The 23,020-nt window shown below is 41.9% G+C and overlaps 2 protein-coding genes across 2 annotated transcripts in view; both read right to left on the bottom strand.

Annotated features, from left to right (window-relative positions):
* Positions 1-8,092: 8,092 nt before the first annotated feature.
* LOC308290227 (galectin-4-like) lies at positions 8,093-16,695 on the bottom strand (the record flags this gene model as incomplete). The annotated part of the gene is made up of 10 exons (XM_080732002.1): positions 8,093-8,239; positions 8,751-8,916; positions 9,356-9,444; positions 10,063-10,092; positions 10,635-10,670; positions 11,487-11,633; positions 12,395-12,508; positions 13,354-13,558; positions 16,074-16,162; positions 16,654-16,695. The coding sequence occupies 10 exons, from the start codon at positions 16,693-16,695 to the stop codon at positions 8,093-8,095; spliced, it is 1,065 nt and encodes a 354-aa protein (XP_080588128.1).
* Positions 16,696-18,733: 2,038 nt separating this feature from the next.
* The window catches only part of LOC308290226 (limbic system-associated membrane protein-like), a gene marked incomplete at its 5' end in the record, with an annotated part of 46,770 nt that continues 42,483 nt past the window's right edge, over positions 18,734-23,020 (bottom strand). The window contains one exon of the mRNA XM_080732001.1: positions 18,734-20,276. Within this exon, the coding sequence (XP_080588127.1) occupies positions 20,173-20,276 (104 nt within the window). The 3' untranslated portion in view covers positions 18,734-20,172. The remainder of the gene's footprint in view (positions 20,277-23,020) is intronic.

The following is a 23,020-nucleotide window of genomic DNA, read 5'->3' as shown; positions in this document are numbered from 1 at the left end:
CCCTTGATATGAAAACGGTTGAAAACCACTGTACTACAGCATCACACAAAAGTTGCAGATAGCGCCTCCAAACAGCTTTATTATATATTTTTACTTAGGGACCTAGGGAAATTTATGGAGGGGGGTCACTGGAGGAAAATAGGGGAGGGTCATGTCTTTTTAGTTTTAGTTTGAGGGAGGGTCATCAAATTTTACTTTGAGTCCAAGGGAGGGTCATCCAATTTTTATTTTTAAAATGAGCCCGGATTTTATATGCATATTTTCTTTACAGCTTTCCTGAATAATAGTACAACAATAGTCATTGACACCCCTCCGTTGCTTATCTTGGTTTTTCCCAACAGCTGGGCTATTGAGCCTTTCCCATTGTTCCTTCTATGTGTCAATCATTTAGCTTGGCCTATCCAGCCAGTAGGCGTGTGCAGTTTCTGGCCAATCACTGACGCTCTTCCTGGCAGCGACAATACTTTTAGTCAGAGGGAAAAGTTCAGAACACAACAAACATGGCGTCTTACAACATCAAGAGAACAAATGTGCGTACTAAAAGTTACTTGGATCACAATTTAAGAGCTTCGCTGCAGACCCTCTCTGCTGAGGAGAGTCTTGTCAGACTCGAAACTAAATTAGAGAAGAGCACGGACAACAAGAAGATCAGAGGGGTTAGGCAAGTCCTACTGGAATTGCGTGTGTGTGGCTGTTTGGATTTTGATTTTGGCTTCGAGGTTTTTTCGTCTTTTTTTCTTTCTCCACCACAACGGGAATCTTTTAGGGATAGTCTCATTGATGAAACATATGGCATCCCTGTTTTAATATATAGGGTTAAGTTCGGCCGGCAGTGGATCATCTTAAAGGATGGCAGTGTTCCAATGGAAAGCATTTTTCTTCACTTTCACATTTGCGTATAAAATTTCCCAGACAGATAGATGAAGCGGTGAGTTTACAGATTAAACATTCATAGCCTTCTCTTAAGTCCTGTAACATCATATGATATAGAAGTGGTAGCTTAAGTTCTAGAGTTCACTTTTATTCACTAAAATGTTATCTGTGAAGATAGCTCAGTGCATTAGTTACTCTGCTAATGATCCATTCGTCCCGTGGGGCCGCTGGTTCGAGTCTCATAGGGGGAGGTGAATTTGCTTTATTCATGTTCTCGTATATAGTGCTATTATTACTGCAGTTGCGTTTATGAATAAGTTTATGTTTTTAGGGATCATTTTACTCATGTATAAAATGTTATGTTTTAGGGGAGGGCCATCTTCTTTTCTTTTTTTGGTTGGGGAGGGCCACTGATTTTTTCCCACATACAGAGGGAGGGTCATAGCATTTTATATCAGGGCATATACATTTCCTCCAGTGACCCCCCTCCATAAATTTCGTTCTGTCCCTTAATGAGGTTCCCTGCCAACAGAGAAGATAACCACAAAAAACACTTCTGAAGGTGGAGGTATATCACTTCTGCTTACGTTGCTAGAAACATTTTTGAAAGTACAACTTCTCAGTTCTGAGTTCCAAGAACACAGGCAACACCTCCTGAACAGGGAACTCAAATGGGGTTCTGAGAACCTGTTGTGAAACCGAGCCATGTAGTATATTATGTGGAAACAAACCCAGAACCTGTGAGAATACATGTATTTCATGGCACTGGCACAGCACGGTTCTCTTGGTTCTTGTAGTGCAGTTAGTTCTTAGACCTTTTCATGTCAAGGACCCCCAAATGTAGGCGTCCGGAGTCCGGATAAATAGTGTAAGATCGACTTCACTATGTGTTGCATTGTGATATCTTGTGAGTAGATAGAACTTAAAGATCTGCTATTTTCACTAAATTAAATATTTGGTTAAAATAGGAACACGAAACATGCACATTTAAGTAAGCAGATCGGATAGGCTTATTATCGGTGTGAAGTTGCCCGAGCGGGCCAGGCTCCAAAGTCATGTCATTTTGGGGGGTTTATTTCACCCACTCCTCCATATCCATCACCAATAGTTACAGTGCATTGGCCAATACAAAAATAATAAACGTTGAAACCGAAAATTACAATAATGAAAAATAAACTCTTAGGGCTGACACCAACATAACCAACACAGGATGAGGGTTCTCTTCGGGTTATACCTTGATCGCTGCAAGGCCCCGTTACTCTAGCCTGACACTTCAGTCCGCACATCACCCCCCCCTGTTGGTGGGTGGTTTGTAGTGTGGACTGAAGCTGCACATATTTTAATCTATTTCAAACGCGCCTGAAGAGCGGGCGCATTGAATGGGCCAATCAGGGTTGTATGCTTGGGGCACGTGAACTCTATGCTCCGGTCCCAGCCCCCTCCAAACAGAGCTCTTGAGCTCACGTGAGACTCGCTCGTGGACTCTGATTGGTGTCCTCTGCCCACGTGAGAGTCTAGTGGACTCTGATTGGTCCGTGAAAACTGTCATGGCGGAGTCAGACTCGACTCGTATTATTAATAAACTATGAAATAGTGCCGTTTCCTCACGTTTTAATACCATTTTGCACTAACGTAAACATGCAGACATATAATATGTTATGAGAAATAACGTATTTTTGCAATGTCACGCCACGTCGCGTGTGTGTGTGTGTGTGTGTGTGTGACGTCAATAGGCTTTAGCCCGCCCACGCCGAAATAGAATCTGCCCTGGTAATCTCAGACTCTCCCGGAGTGAAACGTAGTGAACGTAGTGTGAGATGTCTGGCGCTCGCAGTCAGGCAACCGTTACTCTCCCTCAGGTATATGTTACTTGTGTATGTGCCCACATCCAACTGACTAGTCTGTGTCTGCAGCCTCCCTTAAATAGAGAGTGGACCCTCCCACAGAACACAGCACCAATTAGCCAATTACTTACTTCCTAATACTTCCATATAAATAATGACATCAATTAACCTTTGCATAATAGTAAGCTAAACATTTCTACCATGTGTTACCATAAGCACTTGGGTGAACTTCATATTAATGACAGTTAAATAACATACATAAACACATAAATCATAGTGAACACCCATCTCCTCCACAGCACTTGGCACCTTCCCAATCAAGGGGATTGCCACCAGCAGTGCAGGAGAGACAACTAGCAAATGATCAGTGAATACACAGTTCAACACACCCAGAAGTTTAAAACCATTAGTCCCTGCATGATACAGAAAGCAGTCAGGTTTATGTGTGCATATAGGGCACAGGCAAGGCTGAGTTGGACGTACCACGCGCACCAGCCCCAAGTACTTCAACAGGGACGTGCAGAGAATGTTGGAGAGGCCGGGGCTGACATTTCTAAAAGGGCCTTTTGGTGAGATATTGAAAATAGCAGTCCTCCAAGCTCACAACGCGTCGCAGCTCACAACGCGTCGCAGTTGTGAGCTGGAAGGTCGGCTATTTTCGGTGGTTGATACTCTGAACTAATCAAGTCAATACTGGAGATGTGGAATACGGCATGGATTTCTACACAGAGAGGGCCATTCTTTCAACATAAAACGCTGCATTCAAGTTCAGGAGAGTTTGGACAAGGCAATTCTCTTGAATGCTGCCTTCAGGTATGGCATGGAAAGAGAGCATTTGTATTTCTTTCATCATAGAAAAAACTGTATTCATGGTCTGGAGAGTGCACTTTTTACTGACGGATAAAAGGGAAGGGGCTCAAGGCCCCTTTGAGGTCTATGTGTGCATGTGCCTGTACTTCAAGCATGACTTGCCGCTCCCAAGTCGTGCTACTCATACGCTGAGTTGGTGGTGTCCGGAATCGAACCTCGACTGAGACGCATACTGTAGATATAATTAATTAAATAAATGCTTAATTCTCCCAGCAAATCCACCCCTACACAGACACAAAGATAGATGGACAGAATTTCCTGGAATTTTATAATTGATTATGAAATAAAATAAGACCATTAGCTCTGGTAATCTTTTGCTGGATGACGTTGTATTGTGAAATAGCACCAAGCTGAACTGTTCTCGACTTTTTGTATGCACGGTGTTGCAATGTTCCACCGCAGAGGTACATCAGAAAACATCTGTTGTGTTTTATTCCACAACTCTCAGTGTGAATGGAGCATTTAGCTTACAACGGTGTCATATACGATTTACAAGCTCAAATATGACAAATATGTCACAGATGTGACACATTGTGAGCTTGTAGATCTGCTATGTTAGGTTTGCAACACTGTCGTAAGGATGGAGCATAAATGGAGCTTAATGAGTTCATTGAGAGATGACAGTGTTGTTTCACTGTAGAAAAACAACATTAAAATGCAATAAAATATACATCTATACACTACAGTAGGCTAACTAATGCAGGATGTAATTGCGACCGTAGGTCGCAGTTTACTATCAGAAACGTCACAGCTGTCTGTATACTAACAGAATCCCTTTTATGCCCATATATGGAGATCCCTGATGTCATCAATATTAAGCCCATATCTAACAGGACTTCATATGGGAATGCCCTATACGGAGGAAGACAGCCCATATCTGTGTGGCTAGTTCAGACAGGGATCTCCATGTATGGGCATAAAAGGGATTGCATGTTGTGATGTCAGATGTGATAGACGTCATAGGATTTTCACATAACAAATAACCGAATAAGTATGTTTGGGTTAGGGTTAGTCTCACAGCATATCTCCATACACAGTACATGGATCTCCATATGTGTACCAGGTAGGGATGGGTATCGTTCACCTTTTTATCGATACGATACCTTTTTCGATACCTGGGAATCGATACGATACCTTTTTTGGTACCATTTTCGATACTTTTTATTTATTATTATAATTATTATTTGCCTTTTTCTATGGCCTATTTTATAGACGTTGGATCATTATCTATCTATAAATGCGAGAAGTCTCTGCGTGTGTGTTTGTAATCCGTGTATCTCGAGAACCGTTCGTCCCACCGGCTTCAGATTCGGCACGCGCGCTCCCCGCCGCGGCACGGAGTGCAGTGCCGGGCCTCGACCCGTCCCGACGCGCGGTTTTCCCTAACCGGCGCGAAACGTTCGGAATCTCCTTATGCGGGGCTGATTGTTGACATCAGGCTGTTCCGGAGGAAATCGGCGCAAAATCGGTCATTGTGACATCACTGCAGTGCCGGGCGCAAGCGCTGACTCATTGTGACATCACTGCAGTGCCGGGCCTTGCCTCGACCCGACAGATATCTCCGTATATGGGCATAAGACTGAGAACTCCATACCCTAGACCCGACAGATATCTCCGTATACTGAGAACTCCATATATGGGCATCTTGCCTCGACCCGACAGATATCTCCGTATATGGGCATAAGACTGAGAACTGAAATCGGTGCAAGCGCTGACTCATTGTGAGATTTGTGACATCACCTCATAAAAGGCTCTGACATCACGTACGCCACATGAGTCAACAAAAAATCTCTGTGAGTGTGTATGTATGTATGTAATCCGCGTATCTCGAGAACCGTTCGTCCCACCGGCACGCGCGTTCTCCATATATGGGATAAAATGAATGCCCGTATGCGGAGCTGATGTCTGACATCAGAGTTTTCCACAACCGGTACTGTGTGTCCAGAGATCTTCATACATGGGCATAAGTGGACAAAGACAAACAGATGGTCAAAACGGGTCCTATGACAACAGGTATATTGGGGTTTGCATTAAAGGGTGGGGCATTCATGGGGTTTGCATTAAAGGGTGGGGCATTCATTCCCTATTTCAAATTCGGCACGCGCGTTCCCCACCGCAGCAGGTAGTGCAGTGCTCGGCCTCGACCCGACCCGATACACGATTTTCTGTAACCAGCACGAAAGGTTCGGATTCTGATGTCTGACATCAGGATTTTCCGGAACTGACACTGTGTCTGCATAGATCTCCATATATGGGCATAAAATGGATGCAGACAGACAGATACAGATATCTCCATAAATGGGCATAAATGGACACAGGCAAACAGATGGTCAAAGATCTCCATATATGGGCATAAAGTGGACGCAGACAGACAGATACATATATCTCCATATATGGCATAAATGGACACAGGCAAACAGATGGTCAAAACGGGTCCTATGACAACAGGTATAATGGGGTTTGCATTAAGTTTGTCTCCTCCTCCATCTGTTTGTCTGTGTCCCTTTATTCCCATTATGGAGATCTCTGTATCTGTCTGTGCCTCCGACTGTGTTGCAGACACAGTGCCGGTTCCCCCTTTAATGCAAACCCCATTATACCTATTGTCATAGGACCCGTTTTGACCATCTGTTTGAAAAAGCGACAGAGATCTCATATATGGGCATAAAATGGACGCAGATAAACAGATATCTCCATATATGGCATATATGGGCATACAATGGACGCAGAATCACAAAGTTCTCCATATACGGGCATAAAAGGGACACAGACAGACAGATACAGAGATCTCCATATATGGGCATAAAATGGACGCTGATAGACAGATATCTCCATATATGGGCATATAATGGACCCAGAACTATAACTGCAGTGATCTCTATATGGACATAAAATGGACGCCGACAGACAGACAGATACAGATATCTCCATATATGGGCATAAATGGACACAGGCAGACAGATGGTCAAAACAGGTCCTATGAAAACAGGTATAATGGGGTTTGCATTAAAGGGCGGGCATTCATTCCCTATTTACATTGTTCAGAGTTGGCCAGGTCGCCGACTAGACGCTGCAGCTTCTAGTCATGATAATAAACAAACATTATAGGCTATTCTCTGCTATTTTCACAGTAACGAGTGTAGCCTACTAAAGCAGTCATTAAACTTTCAGTAGCCCAACTGTTACAAATGCGACCGGCAAGGGGTGCATTCAAAAGTATCGAAACAAGGTATCGTTCGTTTTCACGTGAACCGATACTCGATAGTATCGACGTCAGTGAATCGATACCATTAAAAGTATCGCCGACGATACCCAACCCTAGTACCAGGAGTCTCCATATATGGGTAACTGGTCCGATATACATCACTGGCCAGATGGCCAAGACATGGGGCGACCTCGCCCTTCTTCTTTTTCCTTCAGTGTATAATCGTCGCAAGGTCGCTTGTCGCCCTGAGGCGTCTTACTAGTATACTATATATATGCTAATATGAAATTAGGACTTTTACTAATGGCTACAACTGTACTTTGAACTGGGTGGGCGCTGTACGGTCAGATTGTGAGTGTGTGTGTGTGTGTGTGTGTGTGTGTGTGTGTGTGTGTGTGTGTGTGTGTGTGTGTGTGTGTGTGTGTGCGTGTGTTATAAACCTGCAGTATTTTGTATGAAATAAGGTGTGTTCTCTGCTTTTGAGTGAGAGTGACCAAATATATACAGTAATATATACAGTAATGTGGGTCCTTGGCAAGAACAAGTTTGAGAACCACTGATACAGAATGCTTTGCATAACGTGTTTCAAGAACATACAAGCCTTAAACATTCACAACCACAAGCACAATCTTTATTTGTTCTCTTTGAGCAAAAGATGATTACAGCAGCATTGAGGTAACATCTACGGTCAGAAAGCACATCATAAATTATAGGGATGGAGGGAGTTACGTGTGTCACATTACTAGATAGAGGGAGTGTAAGCAACCATCTTGTAACTGCTGTGCTGCCTCCGGGTGACTGATTTTCCCCCTTGGGATAATAACGGTATCTACCTATCTATCTACCTACCTACCTACCTATAGAAGAAACATGGGTAAATTCTCCTTCTACTGCACTGCCACCCATTCCACAAGTGTGGAATGCCCTGACCCCATTCATTAAAGATGGGCTGCCATGATTCTCCAACGTCTCGCAGTGCGAGGCGTTGTGAGCTTGTAGATCGGCTATTTGGTAAAGAGCTTTGGTGTAGAGGGGGAAAAGAGCCGACTAATTACAGAGTGAAAGGTCAAGTTTATTAAGTATTGACAGTAAGTATTGACAGTTGCAAAATACACTGATGATTGTGTTGTCAAACAATGAAACTATATGGACTCTATGAAAAGGTCGTGGGGGTACCTGCTTCATCTCTCTACAGGGGTCCTTGGCCTGAAAACGTTGAAGACCCCTGCTTTAGACCAAGTGTTTGACTGTACTTAGCATCTCTGTCTAATCAAATATTCAATCAATGGATCAGTCGATCTCAAAAGTGAATGTAAGAGATGGTAACGTCTCCCTCTATCTCCAGCATGTCCACCTGGGTGAAGGGCTGCAAGCGGTGGAAGAAGTCAAAGAGATGCTGGCCGTTCACAAACACCTTGAACCTCTGGTTCCCACAGCGGATGGACATCTGACACAAAAACAACAACAAACAAATCATTTGACACTTTTTTTACCTGACAATAATCCTCCTCTCTAAAAAGTCAACAGACAACAAGACAAAGGATCAACATTAACTGAGCCACAGTGCCCTCTGCTGGCAAATTATGTTTCCAACTGCTCCCTGAGTGCTTCCCAGTTCCCACTGTGTCAGAAAGAAAAGAAAAGAAAAGAAAAGAAAAGAAAAGAAAAGAAAGCCTATAGGCCTGAAAAGCACCCTTTTACTAGTGACTAGTGACATGTTTAGTTGTACAACAGACATAATGAAAGGACTAGTGACATGTTTAGTTGTACAACAGACATAATGAAGGGACTAGTGACATGTTTTGTTGTACAACAGACATATTGAAGGGACTAGTGACACGTTTAGTTGTACAACAGACATAATGAAGGGACAAGTGACATGTTTAGTTGTTCAACAGACATATTGAAGGCACTAGTGACATGTTTAGTTGTACGACAGACATAATGAAGGCTCTTACATCAAAGTACTGTCCCTCCATGAAGGGAAAGAGGCCCATCTCTCTCTCCTCCTGCCCCCAGGCTCCTCCCATCATGCTGTTCCTCACCACCACACCGTCCCTCACCCGGGGGTTCATGTGGAAGGCGATGTCCCGCGTGCCGCTCGCCACGAAGTTTATACACAACCTGGAACACACGCACGCACGCACACACGCGCATACACCCATGCACGCACGCAGGCACACGGAAAATATATGAAACCAGACAGCGACCAAACCATGCCATACAGCGGCAGTTAAACTTCAACGAAACCCTAGAGAGGAGTCATTTGTTGAAACCAAGGACATGTCCAACTGTTTTATGTGCAATTATACAACAGGTAGTTCCCTTCGGGCTCTTGCCTGCGGCAATGCAGGCGTTACAATAATCACGATAGCCAACACCCTCTCGTGTAATATTGCTTAATTAGAGATTGAGTGGTTAAGGAAATGCCTAGACAAATCAATCCCTAGAAATGTTTTACATCAATGAAAAGAGATAAAGTTGAAAAATGATACATATAAAATATATACCGCACGCACACACACACACGCACGCACGCACGCACACGCACGCACGCACTCACTTGTCAGCTCCAGGGGCAACCATTCCTCGTATGATGATGGTTCTCTTGGATGACATTCCTCCTGGGATCATGCGAGAGTACGGCACCATCTGACAAACACATATTATAATAATATTATAATAATACACTTTATTGTAGGGCACCTTTCATGACATGGAATGCAGCTCAAAGTGCTTTTTAAGAGCTAAATGGAAAAATACACAGCAGGGGTAGGCAACCTTAGGCACGGGTGCCAACACTGGCACAGGGGAGGGTGATCACTGGCACACTGGCAGAAGTGCCAGTGTCTTTTTTCAAATATTTTTTTAAATGTGGTCAATTAAATGAAGTCACATAATTTACAGCATATTTACATCCTGCACATAATTCTACATTCATTAAAACTCTGAACTCTGACTCAGGACACGACTTGACACGTTGACTATCTAGAAAAGGATAGCATTAAGCAGGAAAAAAAAGTTAAAACATAAAACACCATTAAAAACATTTAAAACTTCAATAAGGACCATAAAAACAGTGCGGACATGAATAACATTACAGGGATGTCAAAATCTGCCAAAAGCAAGCCTAAAACAAAATCAGACAAAAGCAAGAAACACAACACAATGTCAACACACAACCATCTAACAAACACACATCAAAACAACACACTGTCAATACACAACACACATTCACACAGTAACACACTAAAGTAGTATCTGACTTACAGGGTTGTACTCTGGCTGACCGCCCATAACCTGAAATTCAAACACAAATACAGTCAGACTATGATATTATATTTAATGAGAGAGAGAGAGAGAGAGAGAGAGAGAGAGAGAGAGAGAGAGAGGAGAGAGAGAGAGAGAGAGAGAGAGAGAGAGATGTATAGGGCTGTCACAATTATTACTGTACATAATCGTCTAATTGCAATTATTTGAGTTAATCACAATTATTTTGCATAATCGTCATAATCTTTTCCGTGTTGAGAAATGTTCATATAGTTTCAAACACTTTCAAAAAGTAGTGGAAATAGCAGATCTACAAGCGATGAGACACGTTGTGAGCTTGTAGACCGGCTATTGCCTCTATTAATGTTATAAAATTGTCAGTAATTTCTTTGTATATTTAAGTTATGTGTCTGTCATGATTGCCAGGTGCAACTTCAAAGCCTAAAAGCCAAACAGAAATGTAATTGTCAACGACAAATACACAATTAAATTGTTAATCGCAATCATATGAGCGACAATTAATCGTCATGTAAAATGTCATAATCATGACAGCCCTAGAGATGTATTCTCACTGGTAGATGTGATCCTGGGTAGCCTCCTCCACCACCCTGTTGACCCTGTGGAAGACATGTCGAGGTCAGTCCTACAGCTTGCAGTGATGAGGCTGCAATGACATACTGACATCTGATCTCACACAAGATTTGTTGACTCAGTTTAATCAAACTTAACCAAACAAACGTATTACTCAACCTTAAGTGAAACTAATTAGCCCTAACCAAACATGGTCCCATTCTTAAGGTAAACACATTACGAACGGACAGGGAGTGTGCTTTTCACATGCATTATGTAAAGGCTGGGCTTCGAACCCCGGCCCCCTGCATGAAAGTCCAATATCTTAACCACATGGAATGAAATGGTTTGAAATGAAGCAAAAATAATTATTAGAAATACTGTTCCTACGAAACAGTGTGGGCTCACATGTAACACCATGTATGTATGGGCATAAAGATCTACCCTTTGGTTGCACCTCATTGGCTAAAGGCCCTGCCTTTGTACTGTCGAGGAGAACTTGATAAATAAATAATGAAGATAACATACGTGTGCTCGCTTTCAGCGAGACCACAATTAATTTCAAATTGTCACATGAGCAAGTATATATAGTACCAGCTGCAGCCCATGAGAATGCGCTGGAAGCTGAAGCTTGTGATTGGCTGCGCGGAGGTGCCGAAAGTCGGGGGGACGGAGATACACTTAAACCTAACCATAACCATAACCATAACCTCTGAAACTAATGCTGGTGAATGCTAACCTGGTGAATGTTCACCTGGTCGGACCAACGGGAGGTCGTCTCCACCTTAACCGAGGTGCTTTTTGATACACTCACTCGGATTGCAAAAAAAAAAGACTCTCCCATGAGAGCTTACCCCCATGCCTCCTCCCATTCCTCCACCTGGGTAGCCTCCCATGCCTCCACCCATTCCACCACCCATGCCTCCACCTGGGTAGCCTCCCATGCCTCCGCCCATTCCTCCGCCTGGGTATCCTCCCATTCCACCGCCCATGCCTCCACCTGGTGGTATACATCCTCCTCCCTGGATGTCGATATGTAGAAAAGGGGGGTTTAAGACGAGACAACTTAACAGGAAATGTGCGGATGAGGAGAGGTGACTCAGTCTGGTTCATTTGTATAGGTTAATCGCCTGATGAGGATCACGTTACCATGCCTGGTCACCTGTCCTCTTCCTTAAACATGAATAATATACACAAAGAAATGCAGATAAAACATACATACCATGCCACCTCCTCCCATTCCACCTCCCATTCCACCTGGTCTTCCCTGGAGAACACAAGAAAACACATGAATACCCGCACATTTGGAGTTCCACCCGGCCAACCCAGCTAGGTTTCGCCACATCCATTTGTTGTGAACTCAACTCAAAACACTAAGAAGCTACTGTGTAAACCTCTCATGGAACTTGCTTGGCAGTGCAAAGCAGAAAAGCGGAGTGGCTGTTAGTGTGTTTTATTTGACTTGATGTCTTTTGTGACAGATGTATGCTTTTATATATGCTGCAACCAAATCGCCCTTCGGGGACAAACAATAAATTGAACTTGAACTTGATAAATAAATGTTAAAGTTAACTAGGTTTGCATGAGTGAAAATGTATACACACTGATGTACAGAATATGTTAGTTGGAGATTTGATTTCCCAAGACAATAAACTGAACACAGAGAAGACCTTCTTGACTCCTGTCTATTTCTTCAGTGCCATACTATGAAAGAATCATAATTTCAGTGGCCCATAGAGCTGCAGCCCAAGGAAAAGCTTACCCCGATGATGTTAATGGTCTGGATGGACACATCTCCTGCGATATTAACCGCACACACTCGTTCCACAGGGAGCCGGTGTGGGAACGTGTAGAAGTCCTGGCCGTTGACTTTGATCTGTAATTGTCATAGAATGGTCACGTGGTTAACTGTTACATCGTGAAGAAAGAGGTTCTTAAAATGAACTTACTTTGGCATGTTTTGCATTGTGAAACCAAAATGATCCAGGACTACAACTACATTCCACAACAAAATATTTTTACTATGCATTTAGTTCTATACATTAGATTAGAAAAATAGAAAGAAAAGCTTATTGACATATAGGTAGACCTACTACCGTATGTTACATGTCGTCTCTGTCGGGTAGAAACCTCATACCGGTATGTCCAAAACTGTTACTTTTTCAGGATTCATATTCAGAAATAGCAAAAGCAGCAGATCTACAAGCTCAAAATGTGTCGCTTTGCGCTCCGTTTCAAGCTTGCAGCTCTGCTACTTTTGATGATTTTGTGTGATGCTGTAGTGATCAAGTAGGGAGTTTATTTATGCGTTGCGAGGCATTATCGATCTGCTATTTTCACAATTTCTGCCTCTAATATTTGACAATTTGGCCAATGTTTAATTTGTCATTTTAGATGTATTAAAAAACTGAAAGTCCAATATCTTAACCATTGATCCAAAGGGATATTCCTATGGACTGAGGGAGATACTAGACTTTTGAGGCCACCAGGCTGAGGCAGTAACTCACTCTGCTACCAACTTTATGTTGGTTTGTTTACTGTTGAGTGAGAAAACAACATTGCACATTAGGCTAATCATCTGGGGACCCCCCCCAAAATAATTTGGGCACCTCCCTGGGTTAAGAACCACTGGCCCAGGGTGCCCGGACCACCACGCCGGCGGCCAGGGCCTATGTTTGTGTGCAAGACTCCAGATATATGCATCAAGTGTGTTGTTGTGACCTGGTAGCCCTGTGGGCCGGCTAGGATGACCATCTCGAAGTGCCGTCCGATGACGAAGGGCATGTCCCGGGTGCTGTCCTGCGACCCCCAGTTGCCGTCCTGGCAGCTGTTGAGGACCACCTTGTCCCAGCCGCTGAAGCGCGGGTTGAAGTGCATGGCGATGTCACCGCCGTCCGAATGTCCACACAGCAGGTTGACAGTGAAGCTGACAGAGGACGGTACAAATCATCAGCATTAAACGGTGGAGTGATGTTTAATTGTTAAAATTAGTGTTAAACAGCTGTATTAACAGCTGATCTTAATTTAATTGATTGTGAGAATGGTGCCTTGATAACAGTTTCTTTTTGATCATGTTTTTGCATTTTCTGAATATCTCTCTAGAGCGTGTGATGGGGGAAAAGGGTGACATAAATAGATTAACTAAAATGTTTTAACTTTATATATTCTATGTGCAGGCCCCTATGAATATGTGTGTTCTATATAGTGTGTGTTCTGATTAAAACTGGGTGTATTATGGGCTGTTGAGTTTGCACTGGAATGTTTGTCTTTGTTTACTGATTTATTTGATATGTCTGATAACACCATGTGGGATGGGTCAAGAAATTGTCTGGACACGAAAATGTAATATTCATTCATTCATTCATGCATTCAATTCATTCATAAAATATTCATTCATTGTATAGTAATAATCATCTTACAATAAATGCTGTTTCCCCAAATAGTGGGCCGGGCCGAATTTATTGCAAATAGAAGATCTACAAGCTCACAACGTGATCTGCTATTTTCACTAGAAAACTCAAATTCTCTTTTGGGTGAATTCAGGAGTGATGGAACAAAGCACTCTATGAAATTGAAGCTGATAACTGATATTTGTGGGGTTCTCTCTCCTGACTGGAAGGAAATTGTTATTCTGATCTGAAAATGCATGTATTTTCTCTTTACAGCTGCAGAGACAGGGAGATTCCTGTTAGTGAACAAACACTCTATAGCCAGGATTACCATGACTATAAAGTTGTTTTAAACCAAAATTAACAGCAGCCCTACACACAAAAATCCAGTGTTAATTTAACACAGCAGCGTGTGCGAGGTTACAGTTTGGACACTCTTCAGTGTTAAATTAACAGGAGAAACCATCACATTGAAAACTACATGGCCCGGAATATACTGTATATGGCCATAGCCTATGTCTCTGGCTTATGTATTTGTGCACTTGAGTGTTTGCACTTTTTAGGTAGACTATTTAAGCAGCTTAGTTTTTAACAACTCGTAACATCGATTTTAATGTGGTATTCTTAAGACTGTAGCTGCTGCTTTGGTTTTAGCGCACAATGAATTGTACTTGCCTTTTACTTGGAATTGGTATTGTTGACAATAAAGTTGAACCTTGAACCATGCATGGGATCCAGCACAAAATTAAATGTAACTCTGAAAGCACTGTGTGTGTAGCAAAGGGGAGTGGCAGAAGTCATTGTATTTTCAGCTGTTTGATTAATACTTGTCTTTTATCTGAATTACCAATGAAGCCCACATAATTAGTCAGGCTATGTTTACAGTAAGTTAGCTGTGTGTTTACTTTGTCTGGTAATGGCCCTCCGAGATTAAACTGGACAATATTAGCAGACACAAGCAGCGCTGGTTTGAAAAGAATATTACCAACAGCGGAGGGAGGGAGGGAGGGAGGGAGAGGCCATTGATAAAGAGACCTCCGTGCATTCAGACCCCACCCTGGCAGTGATTACACAAGGTGGACCCTCCAGTGTTTAAACAGTGTCAACACATTGCAATGAGAGACAAAGACTGTAAATCGTTGGAACCGATAACCCTGTGAGCCTATCGTTAAAGTATATAAATACATGTTTTAAGGTTCCACTTCCGCCTCATATTATTGTCCAGTATCGCAGAAACATTAATGTTTGCTTGTACTGTAGTACTTCAGCAGTGGTGGATGGAGAGTACTTTGATTTGTTTTACTAAAGTAAACATGTAGTACCTCAATGAAGGGGAAAAGATCCTGTAATCAAATGGTAAATGGTGCATTTATATAGTGCCTTTATCCAAGGCGCTGTACAGAGATTGTGCATCACCATGCAAGGCATCAACCTGCTCACCGGGAGCAACTAGGGGTTCAGAGTCTTGCTCAAGGACTCTTCGACACTAACTCTGGGGGAGCTTGTAGATCTATAGTTTGCATCCAAACATGCAAACTATAGATAGTTTGCATGTTGTTTGCATATGGTTTACAAATATATAGTGAACCCACAGCATGCACACAGTCTGTGTGTGACACAGAGAAGCCTTTAGGCAGTATTTCTTAGCCACATTATTAGTGTAAAACGAAGGTGAAAGGGCTGTTTTAACCAATAACCAATCTGTAAAAAAATAAAAATCACACCGATGTGAAGTGAGCGGTGCTCAAATCACATTTCACAATAGAAAATACTGCTCTTGAAGAATCCCGTATTACTTATTTATATTATATATTGTGATGTCACGTGAATCTTGACCTATCCTCAAATCCATTATACTGTCCAATCAGAAAAGGGAACATTGCAGATCTCTCCATTCTGCAATTTTCTCCATTCTCCGTCATGGATAAATCAAATACTTATTTTCCCCACATGGACATACACTCAAAGTCTTACACACAAAGTCATGTATTGGAACGGCTAAATATAAAAAATAAACCATTACATATCTTAACGCACACAGTAACATCTCACCTGTCGATGTTGTCAGGAATGGATCCTTGGATATAGATGGACATTCCATCTCTCATGCCTCCATGGATGGGTCCTGTGTAGGGAATGCTCTGCAAAGCAAACATATGACGGCTTGAAATGAGTTATTGGTGTGTATATATGTCTTAAATTAATTAACAGACACACTATGCATGCATGTAGCACATGCAAAAAAGCAGTCCATCTGTAACCAGGTGTGGTTACTTCAATAAAACCATTGTTGGAAAATGGAATAAATGCATTTAATTTCTATGTGTACTGTGCAATGCATGGCTATGTTATGCTATTCATTATCTGGGTTAGGCAGGCAGTGGACATAAAGCAGAAAAACATAAAAAAACAATTTACTGCAATTGTTTATACTAATATCGTGAGTAATATTGATATCGAGGTATTCAACAACGTTATCGAATATATAGGTTTTCCTAATATCAGCCTATTGTCAACCCCAACAGGCTATGTTTTCCACCTCTGCATGCACTACTAATGCATTTCATAGTCTATATTTCAGTTGATTAAACTTAAAAAAAAATATATATATATATATATTTGCTGTACTTACCGGGCCATACACAGGCTGGTAGCCGGGTGGGGCGACGAACATGACGGTGAGATGAGTGAGGGAGATAAAGAGATAAAGAGAGATGAAGCAGACAGAATAACTACTGATGCAGGACAGGAACCGGTGAAGGCTGGACGCTAGGTTTTATAGCAGGGCTGGAGGAGGGATGGGCAGAGCTGGCAAGACGGATTTGTATTTACCTTGGACAGACAGGAGTGGCTCTCCCGAACAAAAGATGGAAAGTGAGTCACCTGCACAGGTATTTGATACATATTTGACAAGCGTGTGCATGCGTGCGTGCGTGCGTGCGTGCGTGTGTGCATGTGTGTGCGTGTGTGTGTGTGTGTGTGTGTGTGTGTGTGTGAATGAATATGCTAGTGATGATAAATATGTCTCTGATTGTAGACCTACAGAGGTGCAACCTTGTACAAATGGAACTGAATTGAACACTAAGGTTTTAAGTGAAGATTGGGGTTATCCCAGAGATAAGATCAAATGAGGGGTTGGTGGATTAATGCATATCAAACTGTGATTCCTTGAAATTGAAAAGATTGAGAATGACTGCAGGGAAATAATATTCCCCTGCACACCGTGCAGACACTCACCATGGGTGCCAAAACTCGCTCCGGAAGTGCGATGAAATACATGGCAGTGAATGGAACACTAATTATGAACAACTGAGACCTTTGTCATAATCGGTTCAGGAATATAAAAGAAACCATATCACAGGTATTTTTACAATCACTTGCTTTTCAATGTGCACAGTAAATAATAATAGTTTCTGTCTCGGAATCGCAAGATTTGGTTGGCAGACAAGAAATGGTGGACAGTCTTGCATTAATTGGCACGTTCAGAAACATCCTTTGTGCTCTTTAGATACCTCTATAAAATGACAGTGCAGTCTGCACACATCAAAAATCAACACAGCAGAAAAAAATGTGTGACATGTTTTCTTTTATTTTCCTGAGACGAGTATTGTATATACCGGTAGGTCTCTCGATTGTTCGAAATAGTGTTTGTTCATGAGCTGGTCCACAGGCTTCCACTGCATTCTACTGAGCTTCCGGCTGCAGTTTGGAACCCATGGTGCAATGAATCTGCCGCTTAGAATTGCGAGATGGCGAGAATGATGTTGGGTGTCCCTTTCTCTTGTTCCTGGCATTGCAACAGGATAGATCATAGATATAAAAAGCTAGATACCTCATTCTCCGCTTCAGTTCATTGGAGCGACCTGTAAAAAAAGGCAAGGTGGAAGTGCAGAAGTGTGGAAGGCACGCTGCCACTCAAAGTGACTACCGGCCAATCACAGTGTGTCTTTCCAATTCAATTTAGGTTTTTTAGAAACCTTTTTTATTATTTTATTTTTCTTTACAGATTATACTGTTTTTCTAGATAGATATTCATTTGCATGTGTTATATTGCTGTTGATGTACTGACATTTGTTTATTATTGTGATATTTGATCTGCTTATTGTAAGTCGCTTTGGATTAAAAGCGTCTGCTAAATGCCTAAACTGTAAACTGTAATTCAAAGGAGCTTTATTGGCATGTTTACATTGCCAAGGCAAGTGTCAATGCCAGACATGAAGTTATGGATCCAGGATTTGGTTACATCTAAAATGCATATTTTCATACCAAAATAGCACATAGACAATTCATGCCAACATTATTTTGTACTTTAGGGATTGCAAACAATGTACAGTTGATTTGCGCAGCTGTAAAAGAATGTGCGCACTTGTAATTAAAATATGTATCTGTAAAAGGAATAAGGGCACTTGTATATGTGCAGTTGTAATTAATACTTTTGCATTTACTTAAAAAAAGAAGGGAAAAAATAAATAAATATATATATATATATATATATATGATTGCCCTTATTATTATTATGGTAGTGTAATTCATAATTCAACATATTCATACAAACACAGAGCAAATCCTTTAATGACAGTTTGCAATGTTCTGGCAAAACCCCAACAAGTCCATGTCCAGTATAAAAGAAAACAAATATATACATACAGTTTTTATACAAATCACAAACACACACACACACACACACACACACACACACACACACACACACACACACACACACACACACACACACACACACACACACACACACACACAGTTTTAGTGAAAATCTCTGAAAGCGTGGCAGGGAACGACATAAGTCTAAAAACAATGTTGGTGGTCATTGAGTTAACGTACACATCAGACATATCCGTACTACATTTCCAAAACGGTAGCCATTTCTTTTTAACTGTCATTCATTAATGAAACAATTAAATGTCCATAAAACATTTGCAGAAATTGTCTTTTAGACTGTCAATTATGAATTGATGAATGGAACACTTTACTGACCCCTCCTCACTGACACCTAGCCATTCATATTTGTTAATTATAAATTAATGGAAAACTTTGATGTCCCATACTCACTGACACGGCGACACCTACAGTAGCAGTAGTAATATATATTTTCTTAATAGTAGCAGTATTATTTGTCTGGACTGTTGAATATGCGGCTGAGCTGACATCTCAGCTCCCATCAGCTAATGTAAGTGATGTACAAAAAAGACCCAGAAAAGAAAGTGAGACGAGCCATGTTACTTACAGTACATTTTGCTCTGTGACATATACAGTTCTTGAGTCCCTTGTTTTATGATGAATCTTGAAGGGTCCTTCAACATGCCGGCTTGTGGACATTTTTGTCATGGACATAAATATATTACCAGAAACAGAGCTAGCCGTAAATGTATACATGTACTGTACTACTAGTTCTGTGTTCTTCAAAGAGGGTTGAGGGACCTTTGTGGGTTGCTTGAAGGTGGAACAAATGGACCATTACAGGTCTGTAACTCTGAGTGTTCCATTTGTACACTCTGAGATGGGGTTCTTGAAAATCAAACATTTGAGTACCCGTGTACTGTGCCCTAGTGTCATAGTAAATCAACATTCTGAAGAAAACCTGGAGACTGACATTCAGTAATTGGGTGTTATGATCAAAATAAAAACATAATGTTATGCAAAATGTTTTGTCTTGTCTTGCCACGGACAGATGTGTCCGTGTAAGGACAAAATGATGACCCCTGGTCCCTGGTTTTATGGTTATTCCATCTTGCTATCTGCAAGGAAAAAAACTATGCTCTGGAACTGGATTCACTGGAACTGGATTCACTGTCAAACAAGTCTTTGTTGTCAGTTCCACTCAGTGGGTGTCAGGAGGACCTCACCAGGATTCCTTCCTGTTTTGGGAGGCTCTGTGAATCGCCATAGTTTATATGCTGTCTGACCAGAAGCGGGGATAAATCATATCCCACTGTTAAGAAAAATAAAATTAAAAATTAAAAATATTGACCAGAAGGGGGGGATCAGGGGTCATGAAAAGCAGAGGCTGGGATTCCATCCTCCCTCAACACCTGAGCCCTATATACATTAGGGTTTAAGTGGTTTATAAAACCATTTTAAATAAATGGTTCTTTCAAGAACCTTGGTCAGAAAGGTTCTTCTTTGGAGGAGGAGGTCAGTATGAACACTTGAAGAACAGGCAGACGGTGCAGCTGAACAGGAGCCACAGTGAGTGAGACACACAGACAGAGCCGCTGAGGTTTACACCTGTCCCTGGTCCTGGAGAGAGAGAGAGAGAGAGAGAGAGAGAGAGAGAGAGAGAGAGAGAGAGAGAGAGAGAGAGAGAGAGAGAGAGAGAGAGAGAAGGGGGGGATGGAGAAGAAAGAGAGAGAGAGGTTGAGATAGTTTTATGGATTGTTATGGTGTGAGAGAAATTGGGTACAAACACAGAACAGATAGCCTCGCATAGTAGCCAGACAAGGGTCATTCTTCTTTGAAATGGCAGATTCATCTGGCTATTTGAGGCTACAGAAGAGCATGTTTAATAACCAACAAAGGTCTAGCCAACCAAGGGGGGAAGAAAAACAACGAGAAACACTCAACTAAACAACAGAAGGCTTAAAGCCACACCGGTGCCTACAGTAACCAGATGAGAACATGGAACAGGGTGAGGCGGATCGGCGTTCGGTGGAGGGAGACTGGGGCACTACATTATGGAACAGGACAGAACTGGCAGGGACAGGGCAGTGGTGGAAAAAGTACTCACATTTTCTACTTAAGTAAAAGTATCAATACTACATTGTAGAAGTACTCTGTCACAAGTAGAAGTCCGGAATTCAAAATGTACTTGAGTAAAAGTACAAAAGTATTGGCATCAAAATGTACTTAAAGTACTAAAAGTAAAAGTACAAAATGTTTGAAAATAGCAGATTTACAAGCTCACAACGCGTCGCGATGCGACACGTTGTGAGCTTGTAGTTCGGCTATTTTCAAATAGCCTTGGTATAAAATAAGGCTAAAGTGTGTTAATGTATTCTTTTTAATATAATAATTTTTATCTGCAAAGTAACTAGTAACTAAAGTTTTCAAATAATTGTAGTGGAGTAAAAAATACAATATTTGCCTCTGAGATAGTGGAGTAGAAGTAAAAGTACTGAAAACTGGAACTACTCAAGTACAAATACCAAAAAACTGTACTTGAGTACAGTACTTGAGTAAATGTACTTAGTTACTTTACACCACTGGGACAGGGCAGAACAGAACAGAACAAATAGCGGTGCAGATAAATGCATTTTTGTACTAAAATACTTCACAAGTGGAAAGAAACCTAAAACTTTTCACAAGTACTCCTTAGGGGTTGTTCCTATGATAAAACACGTTAGACACTGAAAAATCAAAATGGCTGCCATGTTTCCAAGATGGCTGCCTCTGAACAGTACGCCAGCCAGTTAATGTCCGATTTTCATAATATTAGAGTTGTTTTGTATGTTTTAAAACATCCTGAGTTCATTTATTACACTTTTAAAGCAGCCAGAATATCCTTTCTGACTTTTGGTTGGGGTCTTTCCTCACCTGGGACCCCCCAAACAGACCCCTGAGCCTATTTCAGTAATCGCTCTGCTCCTGCTCAAGAGCAATGTTAAATTAGATCATAACTGAAGCATAAAAGTTGTTGTAACTGGGCTCTGAAAGCAAAAATGAGTAGTAGAAAATACCAGGGGTCATCCACGGGGCGTCCGGGACCCAGGGGTCCTCAGTTACTACAGGGGGCCTGCCGAATCTTGATGGGGACTTTTCTTTTTTTTACATTTGAAACAGTTTTTATTAGTATTTTCAGTATTATTTATAATTGTTTTGTGTTAGACAGACAGGTTAAATGGTAAATGGTAAATGGTGCATTTATATAGCGCTTTTAATCCAAAGCGCTTTACATAGATTGTGCATTACATTCACCCATTCACACACACATTCATACACCGGTGGCGGAGGAAGCCATGCAAGGCACCAACCTACTCACCGGAAGCAATTAGGGGTTCAGAGTCTTGCCCAAGGACCCTTCGACATTAACTCAGGGGGAGCCCGGATTCGAACTGGGAACCCTTCGGGATTTATACCCTTCGTGCTCTAATACCAGTTTCTCTACCCCTGAGCTATGCCGCCCCTACAGCTGTCCATGTATTGCTCTACACTCACACTGACAACACAACACACACACACCTCTTTGTTATCATCACCCCAAAACACGCACCCTATCCTCTTAAAGAGCTCACGGTCAATTGTACCCAAAGAAATTCACTACTATACATGTCCTCCCTAATAGTGTTGGCAGTTTCCACTATAGCATTTGCAGGGAGGGAGGAGTGCAAGGCAGGTTATTGTTTGAGCATCTGCACCGTCCCTTGTAACCTGCTTTGCAGCCACATTTGATGAGCTCAAGTACTGCCTTTGGAGCAGGGAGGGCAAGAAGCCTGACTGGAACATACCCTCCACTCTCTGAATTTCATCTATTTTCTTCAATTGGTGGAAGCTCAGGGCAATTTGTCAGGTATGACAAAGTAGGCATCATGATACGATACCTTCATCAAGGGACATGATTTTGAGGAAGTGCAAACACGTGAAGATTCCTTATCAAGTCCTTGCCTCCCGTACGCGGCCCGCCGGCCATTTGCGGCCCGGTGTTCTGTCCGGTCCCCACCAACCCCAGTAAAAAAAAAGAAAAAAATATTTTGGGGGACCAGTGAAAGTTACAGGTATGGTGAGTGCGATATGAAACGTAAGCTTACCTTAATCACAGTAATCCTTAATCATTTTCAATCATATTCAAGGGCTTTTGGAGAGAAATGTGACAGACAGAGCACTGCAGAGGGAAGGTGCGTGTGTGTCTGTGTCCAGCTGATGCCATTAAGTAGTTGACAGCCCCTCGTTAATTGATCAAAGGAAGGCAATTACTGTATGTCTCTGCACTGTCAACTAGCTACTGTTATACAGTACAGATGCATACTTTTCAAGCAGACTGGTTAATT

This window comes from Nannobrachium achirus (assembly GCF_963921795.1).
Source record: "Nannobrachium achirus genome assembly, chromosome: 8".
NCBI lineage: Eukaryota > Metazoa > Chordata > Actinopteri > Myctophiformes > Myctophidae > Nannobrachium > Nannobrachium achirus.
Note: the sequence above shows the minus strand (reverse complement) of the source record. Positions and strands in the feature narration are given on the sequence as shown.